Source organism: Symphodus melops, assembly GCF_947650265.1.
Source record: "Symphodus melops genome assembly, chromosome: 20".
NCBI classification, from domain to species: Eukaryota; Metazoa; Chordata; class Actinopteri; order Labriformes; family Labridae; genus Symphodus; species Symphodus melops.
Window position 1 is genome coordinate 18,457,241 of NC_136710.1, and position 18,645 is coordinate 18,475,885.

General features: G+C 43.6%; 1 protein-coding gene across 8 annotated transcripts in view; it reads left to right on the plus strand.

Moving 5' to 3' along the window:
* The window catches only part of nrxn2b (neurexin 2b), a 730,611-nt gene that overhangs the window by 668,432 nt on the left and 43,534 nt on the right, over positions 1-18,645 (plus strand). For all 8 annotated transcript variants that reach the window (XM_079370956.1, XM_079370955.1, XM_079370953.1 and 5 more), the window contains one exon: positions 11,492-11,663. In XM_079370956.1, the coding sequence (XP_079227082.1) occupies positions 11,492-11,663 (172 nt within the window). The remainder of the gene's footprint in view (positions 1-11,491; positions 11,664-18,645) is intronic.

The window sequence follows — 18,645 nt, forward strand, 5'->3', positions numbered from 1 at the left end:
AAAGACAAAAAGAAGTAATCTCCCGTTTCAGCTCTTTCTTGCTGTGTATAGTCAGGCATGACAAATTGTGTTTTCAAACTGTAGATGAAACGAGACAGTCGGGAAGCCTCTGCCCTGTTCTCTCACACAAAATACAAACTATTTGCTCAAATAAACGGGCTCATCTCTTGTGTTCAGTCCCTCCAGGTTTTTGATATAGTTGCGCAGTCATGTCCAATCCTAATGCAATAATTTATGAACAGAATGCAACATACAGAGAAAAAAAGATAACAGCTTCAGGGTGGTAGTGTTCTGGAAAATTGAATTTGGGATGCTTGCAAAGGCTGTTTATCGTAGAGCTATGAGTGAATGTTCAGTTTTCGACTAAATATCTGTTAATTTATGAAGCTGAGGGCGGATGTCACATCTTTGACCGACTGTGTAAAGAAATAATAATCTGTAGGTCCCTGCACATACACTCAGCATGAATTTTAAACTAACATATTTGATTTGGTGTTTGTTGCAAACCAGTAAGGAAAGGAGAAAAGGCCTGGTCTCTGTTTGGTTATGGTGGGCACCAGAGTTGATTGCTATGGTTTTTAGATGGAGGTGGGCTTTGATCAAATAGTTTTCTTAGTGATCTCTATAAAGGGATGTGTAAGTCACAATATGTAAGCTTCATCTGCGATCCAACTTGGAATTCTGGTGTGAAGTAGGCCAAAGGGGCTAGATATTCTGAATTGAAATTCTGTCCTTTTTTATCCAAGCATTGTCCCAAACTATTGCCTCCAACGGGCTTTCAGAAGGCTTTGGGGTCCCAAATGAACTTCTATTGAAATCCACTTGTTTGAAATTGGTGCTGACTAAAAGGGACAAAACGGGACAAATAGGGAACGAGCATGTCTGAACCAATTCTGTGTACTGCTGTGAGGCCAGGGTAGTGTCCTAGAAAATAACTTTCTGCAGAACTAACGGTAAATATGTGTTGAAAAAAATGTTGCCGCCATGGTAACGCTTCTGCAAAAAGATAGTTAAGCTATTCTATGGCTGTGTGTTTGAATCTTTCTCTGCCAGGGACCTTATCTGAGTGTTTTGTGTCATTCACTTCATTGTAGGGCTTCATTCACTCACCAACGTTCCCATCTGAATACAATTCGTTCAATGACAGTGTACTGCAGCTTCAAAAAATAACTGGTTACCATGGTTTCCTATTACCTGATGCTGGACCTGGGACCAAAGATGTAAAACATGTACATAGACTCAATTCACCCGTGCTCTGCCAAACTAACTTTCTGTTCACTGTCTGATAACCCTCACACCTCAGATAAGCCATGCCTATAAATGTGCATAACTAGCCTTAAAATGATTCAAATGGAGGAGTTAGTGTTTACCCAATAAAGACACATGCACTATTCAGACCAACACCGTGTTTGGTAACACGTTGTAAACATGATTATTTTTACTTTGGTAATGGGCATTTTTTATATCGGTGTTTATGGGACTTTCGAGGCTTTTAAGGCGAGGCTGTAGTAGATGTTGATGCTTTTGCACTTCTGCTCAGACTTTATGTACTTCTAAGAGATATGTTGGCATGCTAACAAATAAGTAGACTCAAGTAAACTCACAATCAGCCCTTACTAGGAGATGAATCATAATCACCGCAGAGGAGATTGGGGTTTTTTTTAGGCCATTTTAGGACATTGTTGTGTTGCTTTCTTTTCTGCCATAGCTGCTCATTAATTAGTGTTCTCTCTGTCTGGTGTTTGGTCCATCTGGGTCAGACTCATTGAGGATCAGGGCTAATTATCCTTTGGTGTACTTTGGACCCTTTTTTGACTGTTCCCAGCATTGACGGATTAAGAAAGTCCTGGGTAATACGGCGCTTCATAGCTACCATTTTATCCCATTTGTAAGCTCGAAACATGCTAACCCCTTTTTGTGTCTCTATTTGGATAATTACCACAATTTATTCATGCATCGCTTTTTGGCCTCATTCCAGCTTCAAGTAAGAAACAAAGTTAACACCGTGCCACAGAATTAACCTGTACAATGTCAGAAAGGATTATTACTGTACAAAGCTACCAAACAAAAGACAGATTAAGCCCAATACTCAAGGACTCGGCTATCTCATTTCACAGTTTGCAGACAAGATTCATGCTGCCAGGCAGGAATCATCTACAAACGTTTTTGTTTTTTTGTTTGGTTGTCGCACCTTTTTTCTCCAGCAGCCCCAGAGCATTCTGGGTAGCAACTGTTTCTCTCAGATCACTCACACGAGCGTGTGGGATCAGTTGGATTCCAACAAACCCATGTTAGCAACATGGTAATGAGCCTCTGGGGAGCGAGGGAGCTGGTGATGAGGGCGGACGGATTAGAAAATTGAGAAAACTGAGGGGGAAAAAGAACGAATAAAAGGTAAAAGCAAAAGCGAGAGAAATAATAACAGAGGACATCTGAAGGTGAGGCCTCTCTTAGCATGAGACACTTTTATTGTTCTAATAGGCAGAAGACCTTTTAAACAGAGTTATCTTTCCAGCTTGGCTGTATTAGTATCTACTATTTCAATTTTCTGAAAGAATCAGGATAGTTTGGCAGTCATTCAGAGGTCTGGGAATCGGCCAGCAAAGACACAATTAGCTTTAAAGCGATATCAAGACAAAGTAACATAAAGGAGCATTGTGTTGTGCTGCTTCAAAGAGTTTCTCATTCTTGTGAAGCACAGATAAAATGTCATGCGATCATCAGTTACTGCTCCTCCATTAAAAGGCAGTCAGAGTGACGCAGGGATTATTTCTGTACCTTTGTGTTTAATGAATTGATGGAGGATTATCGGAGCTGCGGAAGGCAACGGATAATTGAATAAAAGGAGAAAGTTTAAAACGACATGGATGGGGAACTTTGTCTTTGTCCCGTATTAGGTCACTCACACTGACAAATATCTGCCGGTGTCTCGGCCTTCCTCGGCTCTTTGGGAGAGGGATAAGGTGTGGGCGGATGGACATCGATCTAGACCGGCACAGTAACAGAGATCCTTTTCTGGCTTTGCCTCAAGGATTACGCCCCCCACAGCTCCAGCACCGTGGTTCCCTACCCATCGCTCTCCTCTTTTCTTCAGTTATTTTCCTCCCAATTCTGGCTCCACCACAGCCTGTATGCTTTGTTTGCCAAACACACATTTCCTTTGTCTGTCTTTGCCTTAATCATCTTCCATCCTTCCATCACTGGTTAACATCTTGGAGAGGCCCTTGACATTAGAAGTCTTTGCTCTTTTCAACGTTCAGGTTTCACTTGATCAATTTGCCGTAACGCAGCTGGAGACAGTTGAAGAGTCTGAGGTTTAAAACGATGATTCTGTTTGAGTGCTGAGGTAGCATAATCCCTTAATACCACTTTCTGATTTATCCTATCTCCTCTGATAAAGAAGGGGAAATCTTTTAAGTTGATCTGCTTTAAAGTGAAGACCTTCTCAGCTGTAAAAACCCGAACAAAAAGCAGGGTGGATTATATGGAAGACAGGTCAGAGATGCTTCATTATGGAATAAAAATGCTACTCTTATCTGGATTTTTATACAAACAATATGTCTACTACATTTACTATTTGACCCAATGATTAAATAACAAGGATGTAGTCTAGCTGGTATCTGAAGGTGCATTTTGAAGAAAAAAGATGTTGGTTGCCAAATTGAAAAAATGGTGTCTTCACCGAACTTTCAGTCAGCCTTTAAAGCAGATGAAGAGGTGGATGTTAGGCGGGTTTTTAAAAACAAATCAGTCCCTATACAGAGTCTGTCTGAAACAAGCGGTCAAGAACCGGCCTCGAATAAACTCATTTTCATGGTGTTCTGCATTGGCTTTGTTTTTTAACACTGAAGTTGCAGAAGTGCTGCTTGGTTTAACCTTTGTCAAAGTCAGCCTTTAACAGATAGTTTAACAAACCGTCCTTGCAAAGGCTTGATGCAGAAATGCATGACAAAGGATTTTTAATAGAAAGAGACTTCACAAGTTTCCATTTCTCTGGACGCTGGAGTCCCAGAATTCAAATTTATTACTTTTTGAAACTTTCGTTTTATTAGGTCCCAGACCTTGAATTGTGGCAGTTTTAAACCTCACCAGGTAAAGAAAGATGAGAATTGTATTTATTATCAAAATATTGAAAGAAACAAATCCGATTTGTGGTAGTTCTAGGACTTGGATATTCCCTCCTTCATATCTGGAAAACCGAAACTGAAGGTGTCGATGGGTCTTTGCAGACTATATTTGGTTTAACAATCAGGCCACAGCTGCAGAATACAGCAAACATAAGCTTTATTCATACAAAAGCCAACATTAGACAGAGCGTGGATCCAATTGTTCACCAGAAACAAAGAAGCAATACTCCACTTCACGCTTTGTAAAATCAGCTGGAACCAAGCCACTGGAACAACGCATACACAATTCCCTCTGCGCGAGTGTGTTTCCATCAGCTCTGTAAACAAGGCCATGGTGTGTGGCGAGGCTCGGCGCAACCTCACTGAAGGACGCTCTCATGTTTGCATAAAAGTACGTGTGTGTGTATAGCGAGAGAGGGAGGGTCAGGCGGGATTCAAACCTGCAGGTCCGATGGTCAACGTGCTGAAGGACGCCATCCATCAGCGCTCTCAGAGGTGTAGATCACGCTCGAGTCAACTCTGAGTACTGTTTGGGTTTTTTTTTACATCTGTGTAAATGTTGTATTTCTGCTGTTCCTGATCGGAGTGAATCAAGAGTTTTGGCGGACGCTGACAGAGTAATCAGGATTATAGAGGATGATGTTTCGGCTGATTTATTCCCTCCCTCGCTCTCTCCTTCTTTAACATAAACGTTGGTTCTCTCTGCAGCACCCTGGCCCGCTGCCAGTGTGTGAGTGTACTCCAGGACGAATGGGCAAGCCCGGCGTGAGTCATGCTCCGATGGGAGATTCAGATTCAGACACACACACACACACACACACACACATCCGCACACATCACTCACACATCACATTTTTCAATGAGATCCAACTCTCCGTCAGAGCGGGATGGAACAGATAGTCGTGACCACTCTCTCCAAAACAAAAGACGGATTTGTAGGGGGAGAAAGGAAGCAAGGGAGGCAGAGGGAGATAAAGTGCTATTAAGATGAAGAGATGGGGGCGCAACTTTCTCAAGGTGACTCGAGATCACAGCAAACACATACAAATGAGTTGGCAGAGGCGAACGAGAGAGGGGGTTGTAAATGAATCGAGCATATCCTGTCTGCAAAGGGCCCGTTTTGTCACCGCCTCCCTCTTTTTCTCCCCGAGCAGCACAAATCAAAAGAGCGCTGTGTGTTGTGGTGATGGGGAGAACGTAGAAAGAAAAAAAAAAAGTGCATCTCATAACAGTACAGATTTTTTGAAAATCCCTTTTAGTCCCTCAGCCTGTCTGAGACGCTCTGAAGATGATAGGTGAGCAGGACAGTGGGCGATTTAGCAGGTGAGGAGTCTCCATGTTATGCAACCGCAGATTCCTTCTTACATAACCGCTGCAGTCTCGGAGTGGAAGATTAGTCCCGCTATACTGTTCTCCTTGCAGATACTACAGCCGCTCTCCTCTCTCAGGCATCATACATGTTGACAGGCTGATTAGCCGTATAGAGCTGGAACTACCCTGGAAACAGAGATGCAGAGATACCATGTGACGTTTTATCTCGCTGTGTCGAAAGACGCCTGGAGGAGATTTTTGCAAAATATGAAGCTGTGACTGTTGTAGCTGGTAAAACTGAACATGAGACGGGTTGCTTAAGATGTAACTATGAAAAATGGATCTGTCTCACGCCACACGGAAGTGTCAGATGAGTTAAAAAAAAGAGGGGAAATTGATTGTCTGTATTTGAGCATCGACTGAAGATGCATTTGTCAGTCATTTCTCCATCCATGCTGCTCCACAAGCTAATTCATAATCGAAACAAATACCACAGCTCTCCAGTTGCGCTGGTACGTGATGTTAGGCCAAAGCAGATACAGGCTGTGATAAATCATTATCGGGGAAATGGGAGAGCGGCTGATGAATAGTTTACATCCCCACCACCCACAGGACTGTTAATATGCAGTCTGTCAAAGCGAATTATCGGCATCAGCAAATATCTGAAGCGGTCAGCCTCATTTCTGGACTGTTTTTTTTTTTTTCTGGAGACGCGTTGATACAGCAATATGCAAAACACCTCGAATGATTTAAAGAACCGCGCGTGCATCTGTCAGCGCCTTGCTGAATCCACCCTCCGGTCCAACTTGCGGTTCTATCTCTGTTGTTTTCTCTTTCTAATTTGCACTGTTTGGGCGCTCGCGTATCACATCTGAAAAGGAAATTCTGGGAGACGTTGGGAAAATGCAAATAGATCAAGGAGAAGAAGGCGCGTGTGGAGATGAAGCTGTAGGGGTTGTTAGCGAGGAGGCGCATCGTAATTGAGCTGTCTGCACAAAAAAAATGAATGAAGAAACAAATCCTTCAAAATTGCATTTCCTCTTTTGTCTATTTTTTTCCCAGAGAAAACACAACGAGAATCAAGATATCTTCACAAGGTGCTTTGAACTCAAAGGCCTCAGAGGATCATCAAGGTTCTCCTCTGTTCTTTTACTGTGCAGTGTTTCTCTCTGCCCCTTGCTCCTCCTCCTCCTCCTCCTGCTCCACAGCTCCCCTCTTCCCTCTCTGCCCGGTGTGATCAGTGCCAGCTCTCTGAGGCTGCTTCCTAACCCTGAGACACACACACACACACACACACACACACACACACACACACACACACACACGTCATCTGCAGCCCTCTCTGGTGCGGCCTCATTCTCATTCCGCTCTCGCCGGCAGCGTTTACCTCGCCGTGCTCTCACACATCGCAAGGTCATGGTGAAATATTTCAGACGGAAATGCTCTGCGTAATTCCTGCACTGTGGCTGCCGCACAGAATTCCAAAGACAATTTTCTTTGTCTTTGAGGAAAAAAAGGACAGAGAGGCTCTAATGAGAGGATTATAACAAACTTTGTATTTTCTTGCAGCCGTTAACTTACTGTTCTGTAAAAAAAAAAAAAGCTGATCACCGTTTCTGCTCAGAAAGAAAAAAAGGAGTTTTTTTTATGTTGTGCACAGCTTTTAGATATTTGTCAAGGACAGCAAGTTTGTGCTCGAGTAATTACAATAATACTCACGATAAAGTTTTCGTCAGCAAAAAGTTTCTTTCTTAACTGATAAACCCATTTCTTGATGAAACTCGATGCAACGTAATCAAAGCTGACTTTGGATGGAGTTTAAACTCTTAGATTCGGAGGACATTTCAAGCAAACAAAAAAAAAAAAAGGTCAGGTCAGATTCTGTGGCTGCTTCAGAGGAGTTTAAAAGACAGAAGTTAAGGGGCGGCTGTGGCTCAGTGGTAACTGGTAATGGACTTGACCTTGTGAAGCACTATTCTGACTCAACGCACTTTTACACCACAGGTCCCACCTACACATGCACACACTGATGGCAGAGGCTGCTGTGTAAAGAGACCATCAGAGGTGACTCATTCATACACATTCATACGCTCCAGGCAAACTTGGGGTTAAGTGTCTTGTTTACATTGAAACATGCGACTGCAGGAGCTGGGGATCAAATCCCCGACCTTCAGGTGAAGAGACGACCGACCCAGCTTCAGTTGGTCGAGTCGGCTTTCTCCTAACCAGATTGGGTTCGAAGTGGAGAAATGGAGCCATGATGTATTGGCATATTAGATCAATAAAAAACACAAAGTATAATCCTGTTACTCACAAACTCAAAGAGATGCTGTCCTCATCCGGCAGCTTAAGGACATAATACAATATCATTAGAAATGGATCATAAAGCAGAACTCCTTCCCTCCTGCCCACTGCGGATCCCCGACCCACCTAAAGACCACCGAAAGGACAGTAAGACTCTGGATAAAAGAGCAGAAACGTAACGTTCTGTCTCCGACATTAGCCGACAGCTGCAGCAGATTAAAAGCTGCTAAGCAGTACTTTAGAAGCGCTGGTGTTTAAAGAGCAGCCAGGGCTTATTGTCACTTACCTAGCAGTCCCTTCATTTCAGTGTTGCAGGCTTGACTGCTCGCAGCCATTCAAGGAGGTTTTTTTATAACTTCTGTTTCCAGAGATATGTTCCCTTAAGGGAAATGGCCATTAAAATGTCATTACCGCTACAAAAAAAAAAAATCATTTTTAAAAAGCAAGGGTTCCCAGCGGCTTCCCAATGCAATAGACTCGATACATTCCTTCGGCATCAGGAAGAACCCTAATGTTGCAGAACACAAATGCTAATCTCTCAGTAAATATCACTCAAATTCACTCTCCCTTCTGCTTTTCAGTCATAACAGCGTGGATTCTTTCTGCTCTGACCTGGCAAATTGAATTAATTCTCCGGGTAAAAGGCGTTCTGATTATTAGAAGCTTTCTACAATGTGGGTTGTGTAAAAGCATCAAACTCCATCTCACCTTGTTTGGTTTGTTCTTGCAGTAGTATCTCAAAGGTATGACTCGTCAAAGCTTTGATCACTCTCTCATTCATGTGCACTTCTCTAATCGCCTTCAGACAGAATTCATATTCATGTCTCTGAATCAATATCAAATTGTCTGTATGAGCTGGGAGAGCAGGCGGAAAGACTCCAAAGGTCAGTCCATCAGGTGGATCAATTGATTAAGTGCCGAAGAAGCTGAAAGCACTTTGCCGTTTGAGAGGTTCGACTCTCTTTGCAGAATGTGATCATCATTGAGCAGTCCATCTAGACCCACTCTGACCAAACCTAACTGGACTAACTTTGTTTAGATTTTCATTTGAGAGATTTGTTCGCTTCCTGTTTGGCTCCCTCTTTGATTCCTCGTCTATCATTTAAGCTGATCATTGTTTAGTCATCGTGGCTTCCTTTCAAGTCACTTAACATATTTTAAACACCACCATCTGCAGTTCAAAGACACGAAACTGGACAACAATTTATTTTTCATTAACTCCAACAACTTAACCCTTCATAATATACTAAAGGTAATATTGATAATATTCTGTATAAGAGCAGCTGGAATGACCCATTCTCATATATACAGGAACATGTTAATCAATACACATAAATAAAGTTAACGGGTGGCTTTGAGTGCCTTTATACATGTTTGAAGAAATCTTATACACAATAAAAATGGCTGATAAAATGTCCCTCATGGCCCTGTACATATCATATCAACTGCACACAGCTCGCCCTAAAAAGACGCCAGCCTCCTCTTCTCAAATACAAATGAGTCCAGCTGCATTCATGAAACCTCTCTGAATGTTGAACCTCATGTGCGCCTGGTGCTACCTTGAATTTATCTCCCAGCAGACAAAGCCCTTCACCTGATGTTCCTGCACACCATCTTTCCAAGAAGACTTACACTTCAAACTCTTTCTATATGAACCCGAATTTATAAAGTGTGAAATATGAATGTCTAATAGTGTGAAATTCATTGTGAACGTGCCTCAAACATTCTTTGTGAACCATCCTGCATTTGTGACGATGACATGCGATCTTCCTTAATGATCTATTCTACAATATTTTCCAAACTTTAGAGCTTTTCAGCCTTCTCTTATATTCTTATATTGTTCCAGTGTTTCTTAAGTCACGGCTACAAGCGCTCCCACCGCCATCTGAGCATGCTCAATTAATACCCTAATAGGAGCTGTCATCAGTGCATGGCCGTGTGCTGTGGCCTCGGCTGCCTACTGTCACCGCTTTAAAGCGCCAAAGTGTGGTTGGGATGCACATAAATCTGGCTGTGATTATACTGCTCATTAACTTACTGCACAACCTCTGCACTTATTTACTCAATTAACTTGCTATTTTAAGTTCTGTTAACATTGTGGTGTTTTATTTTTCTTTTCTAAATACTTAATCAGCCATGAATAATGGAAAAGTGCTGCGAGCAAAAGCCACACGTTCACCTCTGAGACTCTCGCGTATGGAAGGTGGCGAAATGAATGCACATAGCTAATGAGATCATTGAATCAATGGCGGTAGGTGCTGCTTTGGGGAGAAAAGTGACCCTTAGTGTAAAAGAGCTTGACCTGAAGTGACAACCAGGAAGTGTTCCTGCCAATGGTGCGTTGGGAAAAAGGTATCTAATGGCTTTGCAGAATAAAACTGCGACGGTAGATTTACTGCCACGCAGAGAATTTGTGTGTAATGGCGCTGTCTGCGATGTTCTGTCTGTTTCTCTCCCCGGCAGACTGTAACTCTGTAAATGACTTTGACCTTTCCTGGGACTGAGGACAGGAACCGCAGAGGGAGAGCAGAGAGAGATGGCGGGAGATGAGAGTAGAGTAGGCGGTTGACTGTAATAAACTCAAAGCAGTGGGCGGCTGTCAACACTAATAGATGGGAGAGGGAAGGGGGTCAGAGGGTTGATGAATACTAAAGGTGCCTGAGTCCTCAACAAGCACTCTGTTCTCTACCAGCCTGATGTGTGTGAGATCGGAGTCCTCGCAGCGAGGGCCTTTTGGGGACTCTTGTGATGTATGTCTTGCTTTTCGCTGCGGGACACGGGAGCAGCCTTATCTTGTTAACGTGTGCGTTAGCATAGAAGGTTATCTGGCTTTGATGACTGCTGTATAAATGTCTTTCATTGCCGATTTGTTATGTTGCCCTGGTCGAATGCATTCAAGCAGGCACAGATATGATAAATCGCTTCTTTTATCAGGACCTCAGATATGTGATGCCCTCTGAGTGTGGGAAACCTACACACACTCAGCTGGATGTCTTTGCTGTCAATGATCGAACATTTGAGATAACAGTACGGACAGTGATCACTCCTGGACGGGGTTTTTAGGCTTTGGTCCCACTTTGTGGCCGCATCAAAAACTTTTCTCCAACCACAACGTGCCACTGAAATGTACTAAAAGGAACTCAGCATATCAAGACATGTTGGATTTAAGCAACTATATGCAACGTAGCAGTACAGCAGCACATAACTTACCTGCCCGGAGAATGGTGTTTGTCTCCTTCCCACAGAGCTTCTAGTTGCCCGCTTTCAACACTGCGTAACTTTGGCAGTGTTTCCTTTTCAAGGAGTGTGGGCAGCTTTGCAACACTGCTTCATCTGCCTTTAACTAAAAGAAGCCCGGTAGACGAGCCTGAGCTTTATTGGATCGTATCATGTTGTGGGTTTGATTTTTGAGCTTGTGAAAGACGGACGTCGCATTGGACATTTCTTGATCACTTTGACCAGAACACCAGATGGAAATAGTTTCAGCTCAGCCCTAAGTGATGACTTACTTTGACAATATTGAGTTGGTTATAAATAGTCTTGAGTTATGCTTACATTTGAAAAAGGACGTTGGGTTGGGGAGACCAGTGAAGGTGTCATCTGACCATCAGGCTGCTGGTCATGGAGAGTCGTGTTTAATACCACAGGCAGTAATACCAAAAGTCTTGACGGTCAATGGCTCTTGCACTGTTCCTTCCCATATTTCTTTGCACCTTTCTCACCATGTTCTCCATCTTCTGCGTCCACAGGAACGGGGAAAGATCGGCGTGATCTTCAACGTGGGAACGGACGACATCATCATCGAGGAGAGCGCGGTGATGGTGAGCGACGGCAAGTACCATGTGGTGCGATTCACACGCAGTGGTGGGAACGCCACTCTCCAGGTGGACAACCAGCCGGTCATCGAGCGCTTCCCATCAGGTAGGAAAGCGTGCCCTGAAGTGGTGCTTTTTTTTTTTTTTTCATTTTACGTTTGAACCTTGAAAGTATCTTTAATAATGTGGGAAACAAAGTGGAGAGAGAATAAAAAAAGGAGCTCTGCCAAATAAACATTTTCCATCGATTCTGCCTTCCATGTTCCACTGAAGGGGATTTTTAAAGAACATTCTGTGAGGGCGCTGGTTTATTTATCATGACATTCATATTTAGAGCGTGCCTGCATTATTCTTGGCCATTGATTCAAGTTCTGGTCTAAAAGGCAGGAAGAGCCAAACAACCTTCCTGAGGCAAGCAATCTCCCTTCTAAGAGCATGCAGCTCTGCAGTTAGTCTAGCGTCGTAGCTTGTGGCACTGTGAAAGCAGACGCTGAATCTGGGCCAACAAAAAAGTGAGTATGCTCGTCAGGCATGGTTGGCGATCATGGGAGTCGGGCAGCACAGGGTTGGGGAACACTTCACCTTATATCCCAACGCCCAATGTTGCCCAGTGTTTGTAAGTCATGCATTAGCTCAACAAGACAAAAAACAGACCCAACATCATCACACATACCGGCTTAAAAAGAGGGCAAACACCAGATGAGTCACTACTAGGAGTGTGCTAATTCCCCCGCTCGTTGTTTAACTCTCATCATGATATTCTATTTTGGCATGAATTATGAAGCTATTTTTGGTTGGGAAGAAGCTCCTACTGTATTTCTCTCTCCACGGTGTTTCCCCTTTGTTCATGGTTGTTCAAAGGGAAGACATTCAGTGTACCCGCGATGACTTTGGTCAACCACCGGGCTAATTTTCGTAACCTTTTGAAGCACTGAGTTTATTCATAAATGTTGGATTTGATTCTTTTTGACTTGTTAAACTCCAACTCCCCCTGAAGTCAATGCGTCATCACCATTGTGTAAAAGCACCGTCTATTGTTTCAAACAGCAGGGAGAGCGCTGCTAATGTGGCCCTGATATTTACTCTGGTTGACATATGGAGCAATGGGTCCGTGACATTCTCTGTCACAGCAGTGATCCTGTATTTTGAGGCTTTGTTTTGGCATTGAGGGAAGCGTATTCTCTCCATCATCCGTCAGCACAGTGAGGCCTGGACTGAGGCGCATGCATCAAAGGCGGGAGAGGAAGCACCCTGTGACAGTTCACTCTTTTCAGTTGTTATTATGATGGAAATGCAGCCCTTTTCAGAGCGGCACACGCACCAAAGAGGAGCCTTCATCTAACAATAGCTCTAACTGCTTGGAAAATAACAACAGAGCAGCCTGTTAACATTGGCAAGCGAGTGTCATCATCCAAATCTGTTTGTTTCATCAACAAACATGAATGCACGGCCCATATTGAATTCTTTTTCTTCCTCTTCTCTTCCTCCCTCCCCGCCACCGTTGTTGTCAAACTGTTCTTTCCTTTTCCTCCGCTGATGAAGAATTCAAGACTTTTAGTTTGCTGTCGTCTGTTAGTTTACTTGATGAGTTTTGTGTTTGTGTGCCCAGGGCTGGAGCCCGTCTGATGTTTAAGGAGGTTATGGGGACTGAGGAGAGGAAATGGAGGAAGAAGAAAGGAGAGGCGGTGTTACGTGGTCGGTGTATAGAGAAGCTTTGATTCATTTATGTGAGCTAGATGCACTCAAACTATTTTTGGGCGCCCCGCTTTGAAGGCTCTGGCATCCGCTTTGAAGGTTCCAGTCATCCTAGTCTGGCGGGGTGGCGTCCTGGGGAAACAGAGATGTTACACTTTAGGAAAGCAAAACCTCAGGTGATGTTGAGGCACAAAAGGGCGGAGGAATACATGGGGGAAGGAGTCAGTGAGGTATGGCTGGGGAGGTGTAGAGATGGTAACTTGCTAACAGCAACTGGAGATGTGGTAAAAAATAAATAAGGAAGTTCTGTTGTTTGAAAAATCTAGGGGTTTTTTTAAGCCGGCTTTTGGAACAATTCAAGAAAATTTCAGGCAGCTAGCTCGCTTGTTCACACATGCACTTTACACCAGGAGACTATCCTTGTTGGACATGGAGTAAGGGTCTCAGGAGGCAGGACATGACTTAGAAAAGAACAAGTCCATCGCTATGATGACACCTTTTACCTTTATAACGATGCTACATGTAGTTTGGCATTTTTATAAATGAGCAGAGAAGGACAGAAAAAATAATGAAGCTGATTAATAACATTCACAGAGATCACAGCAGTTAGGTGCCGGTCACAGGATTTTCACAATTCCCTCAACAGCTCAGTCACTGATTTTTACCTACTGTGTTCTAACATCAGCCACTCGACTGGCTGCATACATTCTGGATAAAGCATTGGCAGGCATTTTCCAGACATTTTCAGGAGTATTGTGCATGTGTAAAAACATTTTTTTTGCTGTTTTCAGACATGCAATCCTGAACATTGCTTGTTGCACACTTGGCCTTTCGAAGCAGTAAGTTGTCTCTGTCAGAAGAGTGAGGGGACATTCAGTCGGGGGTTTGCAGGAAAAAGTCTCGGCAACAAATTTGGCTGTTTTGTTCACACACGTTGCTCATATTTCAGGATATTTTTTAGGAGTTTTCTGAATACATCTATTTTCACACATGCACTCCTGAAACGTCTCTTGTTTCAACTTGTCCCTCACACGATTTCCCCTGTAAGTCAAATGAGGGGTAAGACAGCAGGAAAATACCAGAGGGATGTGAGGAGGAAGTTTAGGTAATATCTTAATGAAATGTTCAGCTGTTTGCATTCACACATGCAGCTCACACATACAATTTCAGGAAGTTTTTCGAAGTTTCCTGTATGTGTGAAAGCATCGTCAGTGAAAACAGCTCATGGCTAAGAATGAAGACTGAGAAATCTTAAGATTCTCTCAAAGCTACAAAGTACAGTATTTTGTACAGCACGATCAGACCTACTTTGTTTTCTTAATGCAAATATTATGCAACATCCTTGCCAATCTGTCCCGGAGGACAACCAAATCTAAAAGTGTCGATGGTTTCAGATTTAGATGAAAAGTTAAAAGATACCTCCAGTGAAGCGATCAGTAAGATGTTACAGGGGCTATATTTGTCTTGTTCCTTTTGACAAAACAAAGCTGCCTGTGAAGTCTCCTCCCTACAGGGACTGTTGTGACCCACATCAGGCGGTCTCTCCAGGATGCCGTCGCAGATTGAAGCCCTCTCTGCTGATTTGTGAGAGTTAGATGTGCGATTAATCATTTGCCGCCCATGGCCTAAGAAATTTAAAAGTTCCCAGAAAGCTGACGTAAAAACACGGAAAATTTAGTCTCTTTCTGGCATGTTTTTTATGCACACTGTAATCAGGGCCGACATGTTCGTTTGATCCAGAAGTGTTTGCTCTGCTTTCCGCACGAGGCCTCGGATACAGCCTGGACTTGCCAGCAGCTGGCTCACAAAGAGATGGGCTATTGTAAGGTGATGATTTGGAGAGACAGGATGTTGACAGAAAACATAGCCGTCACGGGTCAGGCACACTCGACAGCGAAGCAACACATCTCCTGATGCCCCACGATGTGATGTTCGCGGTCCTCAGGGAGTGTGTGTGTGTGTGTGTTGTGCTCTGATTCCATGTTGCAGCAGAGCATGCGTCTAATCTGTTTGCATGACATCTTTTTTTTCATGTCATGTTTTTATTTGACAGACACAGAGCAGACAAAAAGTGTCAGAGGGGCAGCAGGCCGGCTAATCCAGAGTGTCAGGTGTCCCCCGTGGCTCCTGCAGCAACAGTTAATGGCCCGCCTCACCTCACACATTCCCAAAATGGCAGGCCGGCTCAATAAAAACATGCCAGTGTCCCACTGAGCAACACAACCTGGCCACGGATAAACAGGCAGATGTTAGCAGTGATGCCATACGGACTGTAATAGTACCATTTCACACCCTATTCCCTTTATTTACTGGTCATCTGCTGTGGGAGAGGTTAGCAGAAGAAGTTTAGCTAATTGTTTGGCTTCAATATTTTCTTTGCAAATTTTTTTCATGAAGAATTTTCAAATTCACTTCTGATTAGCGAATAGGTGTGATTTTTTTTTTCTCCGTTAATAATGAGCTACGAGGTTATCACAGCCTTAAAAACACAGAGCCAAAAACAGTCTTGGTTAGAGCTCTCTTAGCGGACTCAAAGATTCTTCTTCGAAAAAGTGAAGTTTGGTCATATTTTGCGTGTGACGTGCTTCAATAGAACTTTTGTACTCTCAGAATATGACGACTGACCTCGGTTGGGATAATCCTCTCATGACTCATAAAGCTATTGAGTCCTAACAGACAACCCCAAAGACAAGCACTCTCTGTTTTACCTCAAGGTTCTTCAGCTTCTCTGTCATTTCATATTTTTTTAACCTCCGAAAATATTTAATAAAGCAGGAAATAACAAGTTCTCTCCTCCTTTTAAATAAAAGTTTAGTTCATGGATAACAGGAGCACGGATGCTCTGTTGAATTACTGCTGCAGCATTAACTACTAACTTGATCTTGCAAGCTTTGATGGCTAATTGAACTTGAATTTAGCTAACTGTGAAACGATATCTTGCCCTGTATTTCATGATAAAAAGCCACTTCACTTTTCTTAGCTTTTCACTCTGTATTTATACTGCTGTTACCAAAAACTTCAAGCATAAAACATTATTTCACATCACCACTTTGGATCAAGGTAGCGAGCTGCAGCATAGCTTAGAGCCTAGCCTTTATTTTGCTAAACTAAAGTCTCAAAAGATTTTGCAGCATAATGCTTGACTATAAAGCCTACAGTGATGAAAGTAGTCAGGGTCATAAAGTTAACAGAAGAACATTTACACAGACAGTATCTGGACATTTTTATCCACTGATTTTCAGGGTAGTGTGCAAACCAGCTCATTTGAAGAGCATTTATTCATAAGAGTCAATTAATCAATACCGTATAGTTCTTTGTTATTATTAAGGCCAGTTTCCACCAAGCAGTCCGCCTTGGTTCAGTTTGGTACAGTGAAGTCTGAGCTTGCTTGCGTTTCCACAGCTAACCGCAGCCTTATTCGACAAGCGGAGCGTAAGCTAGATGGAGATAGCCGCAAAATAGTGTGACATCATCGCAGCCCAATACAGAGTAGCCCGCTATTGATTTAAGTTCAACGAAGAAGAACACGACACAGTAAATAAAAGAAACCCTTAAGGGCCGGATCACTATCAGTACCGAACCGATCTGACCTGGACCGCTTGGTGTAAACGGTACTTTAGTCTCCATGCTCGACGATGTCACTCTCTGATCTTTGTGATCTGTCCCTCTGGAGCGCTGGTTCTCAAACCTTTTCTTTGTCACGCCACCCGTTCCCCCTGAGGGTCACAACCCACCGTTTGAGAAACCACTGCTCGAGAGGGAAGTCAGAATAAGTGAGTCAGGTCCCGCTTTTCATGTCTCTGTGTCCCTCTTGGTGGTCCCACCCTGCAGTTTGAGAACCACCACTCGAGAGGGAGGTCAGAAACAGTGGCCCTTCATGTGGCTTTAATTCCCATCTTTAAGGTGGAGCTGCCACCAAAGGGCTGAAATCCCTTTGAGAGTGTGTGTGTGTGTGTGTGTGTGTGTGTGTGTGTGTGTGTGTGTGTGTGTTGACTTACACATTACGTGTATTATGTAAAGTCCTTCACATCTGAATGAATGCATGTGTGTTTGATGTACATTTTACCCAGAATATTCCCGTGTGAGTGTCGTGTAGTTCCTGCCTACGTGTCTCTCTGCTTTGTCTCACTCACCACCACCATCATCATCTTCTCTTTCTGCAAATCACCGCACATTAACGCTTTTTGTGATTATAGTAATATAGTAGAGCTTCTGGAATAATCCATCCATTTCCTGCGGGTTTACACCACACTTGGCATTTGGACTTCATTGCGTTGCCCCCTGAGCTTCGGATAATCATTACGCTTTTTACAACAACGGTTATATTGTCACCATGGCCGCGTATTTGGCTGTGATTACCATACTTTGCCGCCTCATAACTGTGTCATTATGACCAATGAGATCGCACACTGCTCCTCCATCATCCTCCAACACTCACTGTTTCTGTCTCTCTCTTAGCACTATTTACAGGCAGTAGATCTGCTATAAAGCTGTCATTTTTGCTTTACTTTCCGACTGTGGAGAAGAATTAGACGGAGAGAGCGGTGATGGGTGGGGTGGTAATGCATGGATGGAGAGGTTGACTGCAGGGGAGACAGGAGAGAGGAAAAGCAATAGTACTCCACTGCAAAGTGCTCGGGACGCTCGGCTGAAAAATGATGGAGTGACAGGGGGGGGGGGGGGGGGGGGGGGGGGGGGGGGGGGGCGAGACGCAGTAGAATGAAGGAGGAGAGTGAATCCAGTGTGCATGCTGGAAGCTAGCTGCTGTCACTGCAGTGATGGATGAGGCTTTGCATGTTACTGAATAATAAGCACTTCACAAATTGGATTGCATCACAGCCAGGAAGATTACACATAGCTGGAATATTACAAATGCAGCATGTGCAGACACACACACACACACACACACACACACACACAATGTAGCATTGTGCACCCCGCAGGAATAAATTCATGATAAACATACTTGCCACTTGCTAACAAAATTACTGATGCTACTTGAATTGCACTCAAACACGACAAGAGTGAGTAGACCAACACTCCACTTAACACACATCATAAATCAAGGACGAGAAAAAGAAGATGGAGAAAGTACAAAGAGAGTGCTTTTGTCATTGGCGGTCTGATTCTGTGAGGCGTTTAGGGGATCTGTTCAGCGTGAAGGCTGACCATTAGAGAGAGGAAAAAAGGGAGACAGAGGAGAGACACTCTTTGTGCCGACGAGGTCATCTCCTGCTCCTCGCACTGAGCTGTTAAGATGTTCTTACTCCTCGGATAAATGGTCGAAGAAAAGGGGTCAGCAAAGCTCTCTCGGCTGCGCTCCTTCCTTCCTCCTTCCTTCCTTCCTTCCTTCCTGCCCTGTTTAATCATCTCCTTTATGTCGCCGTCGTTTC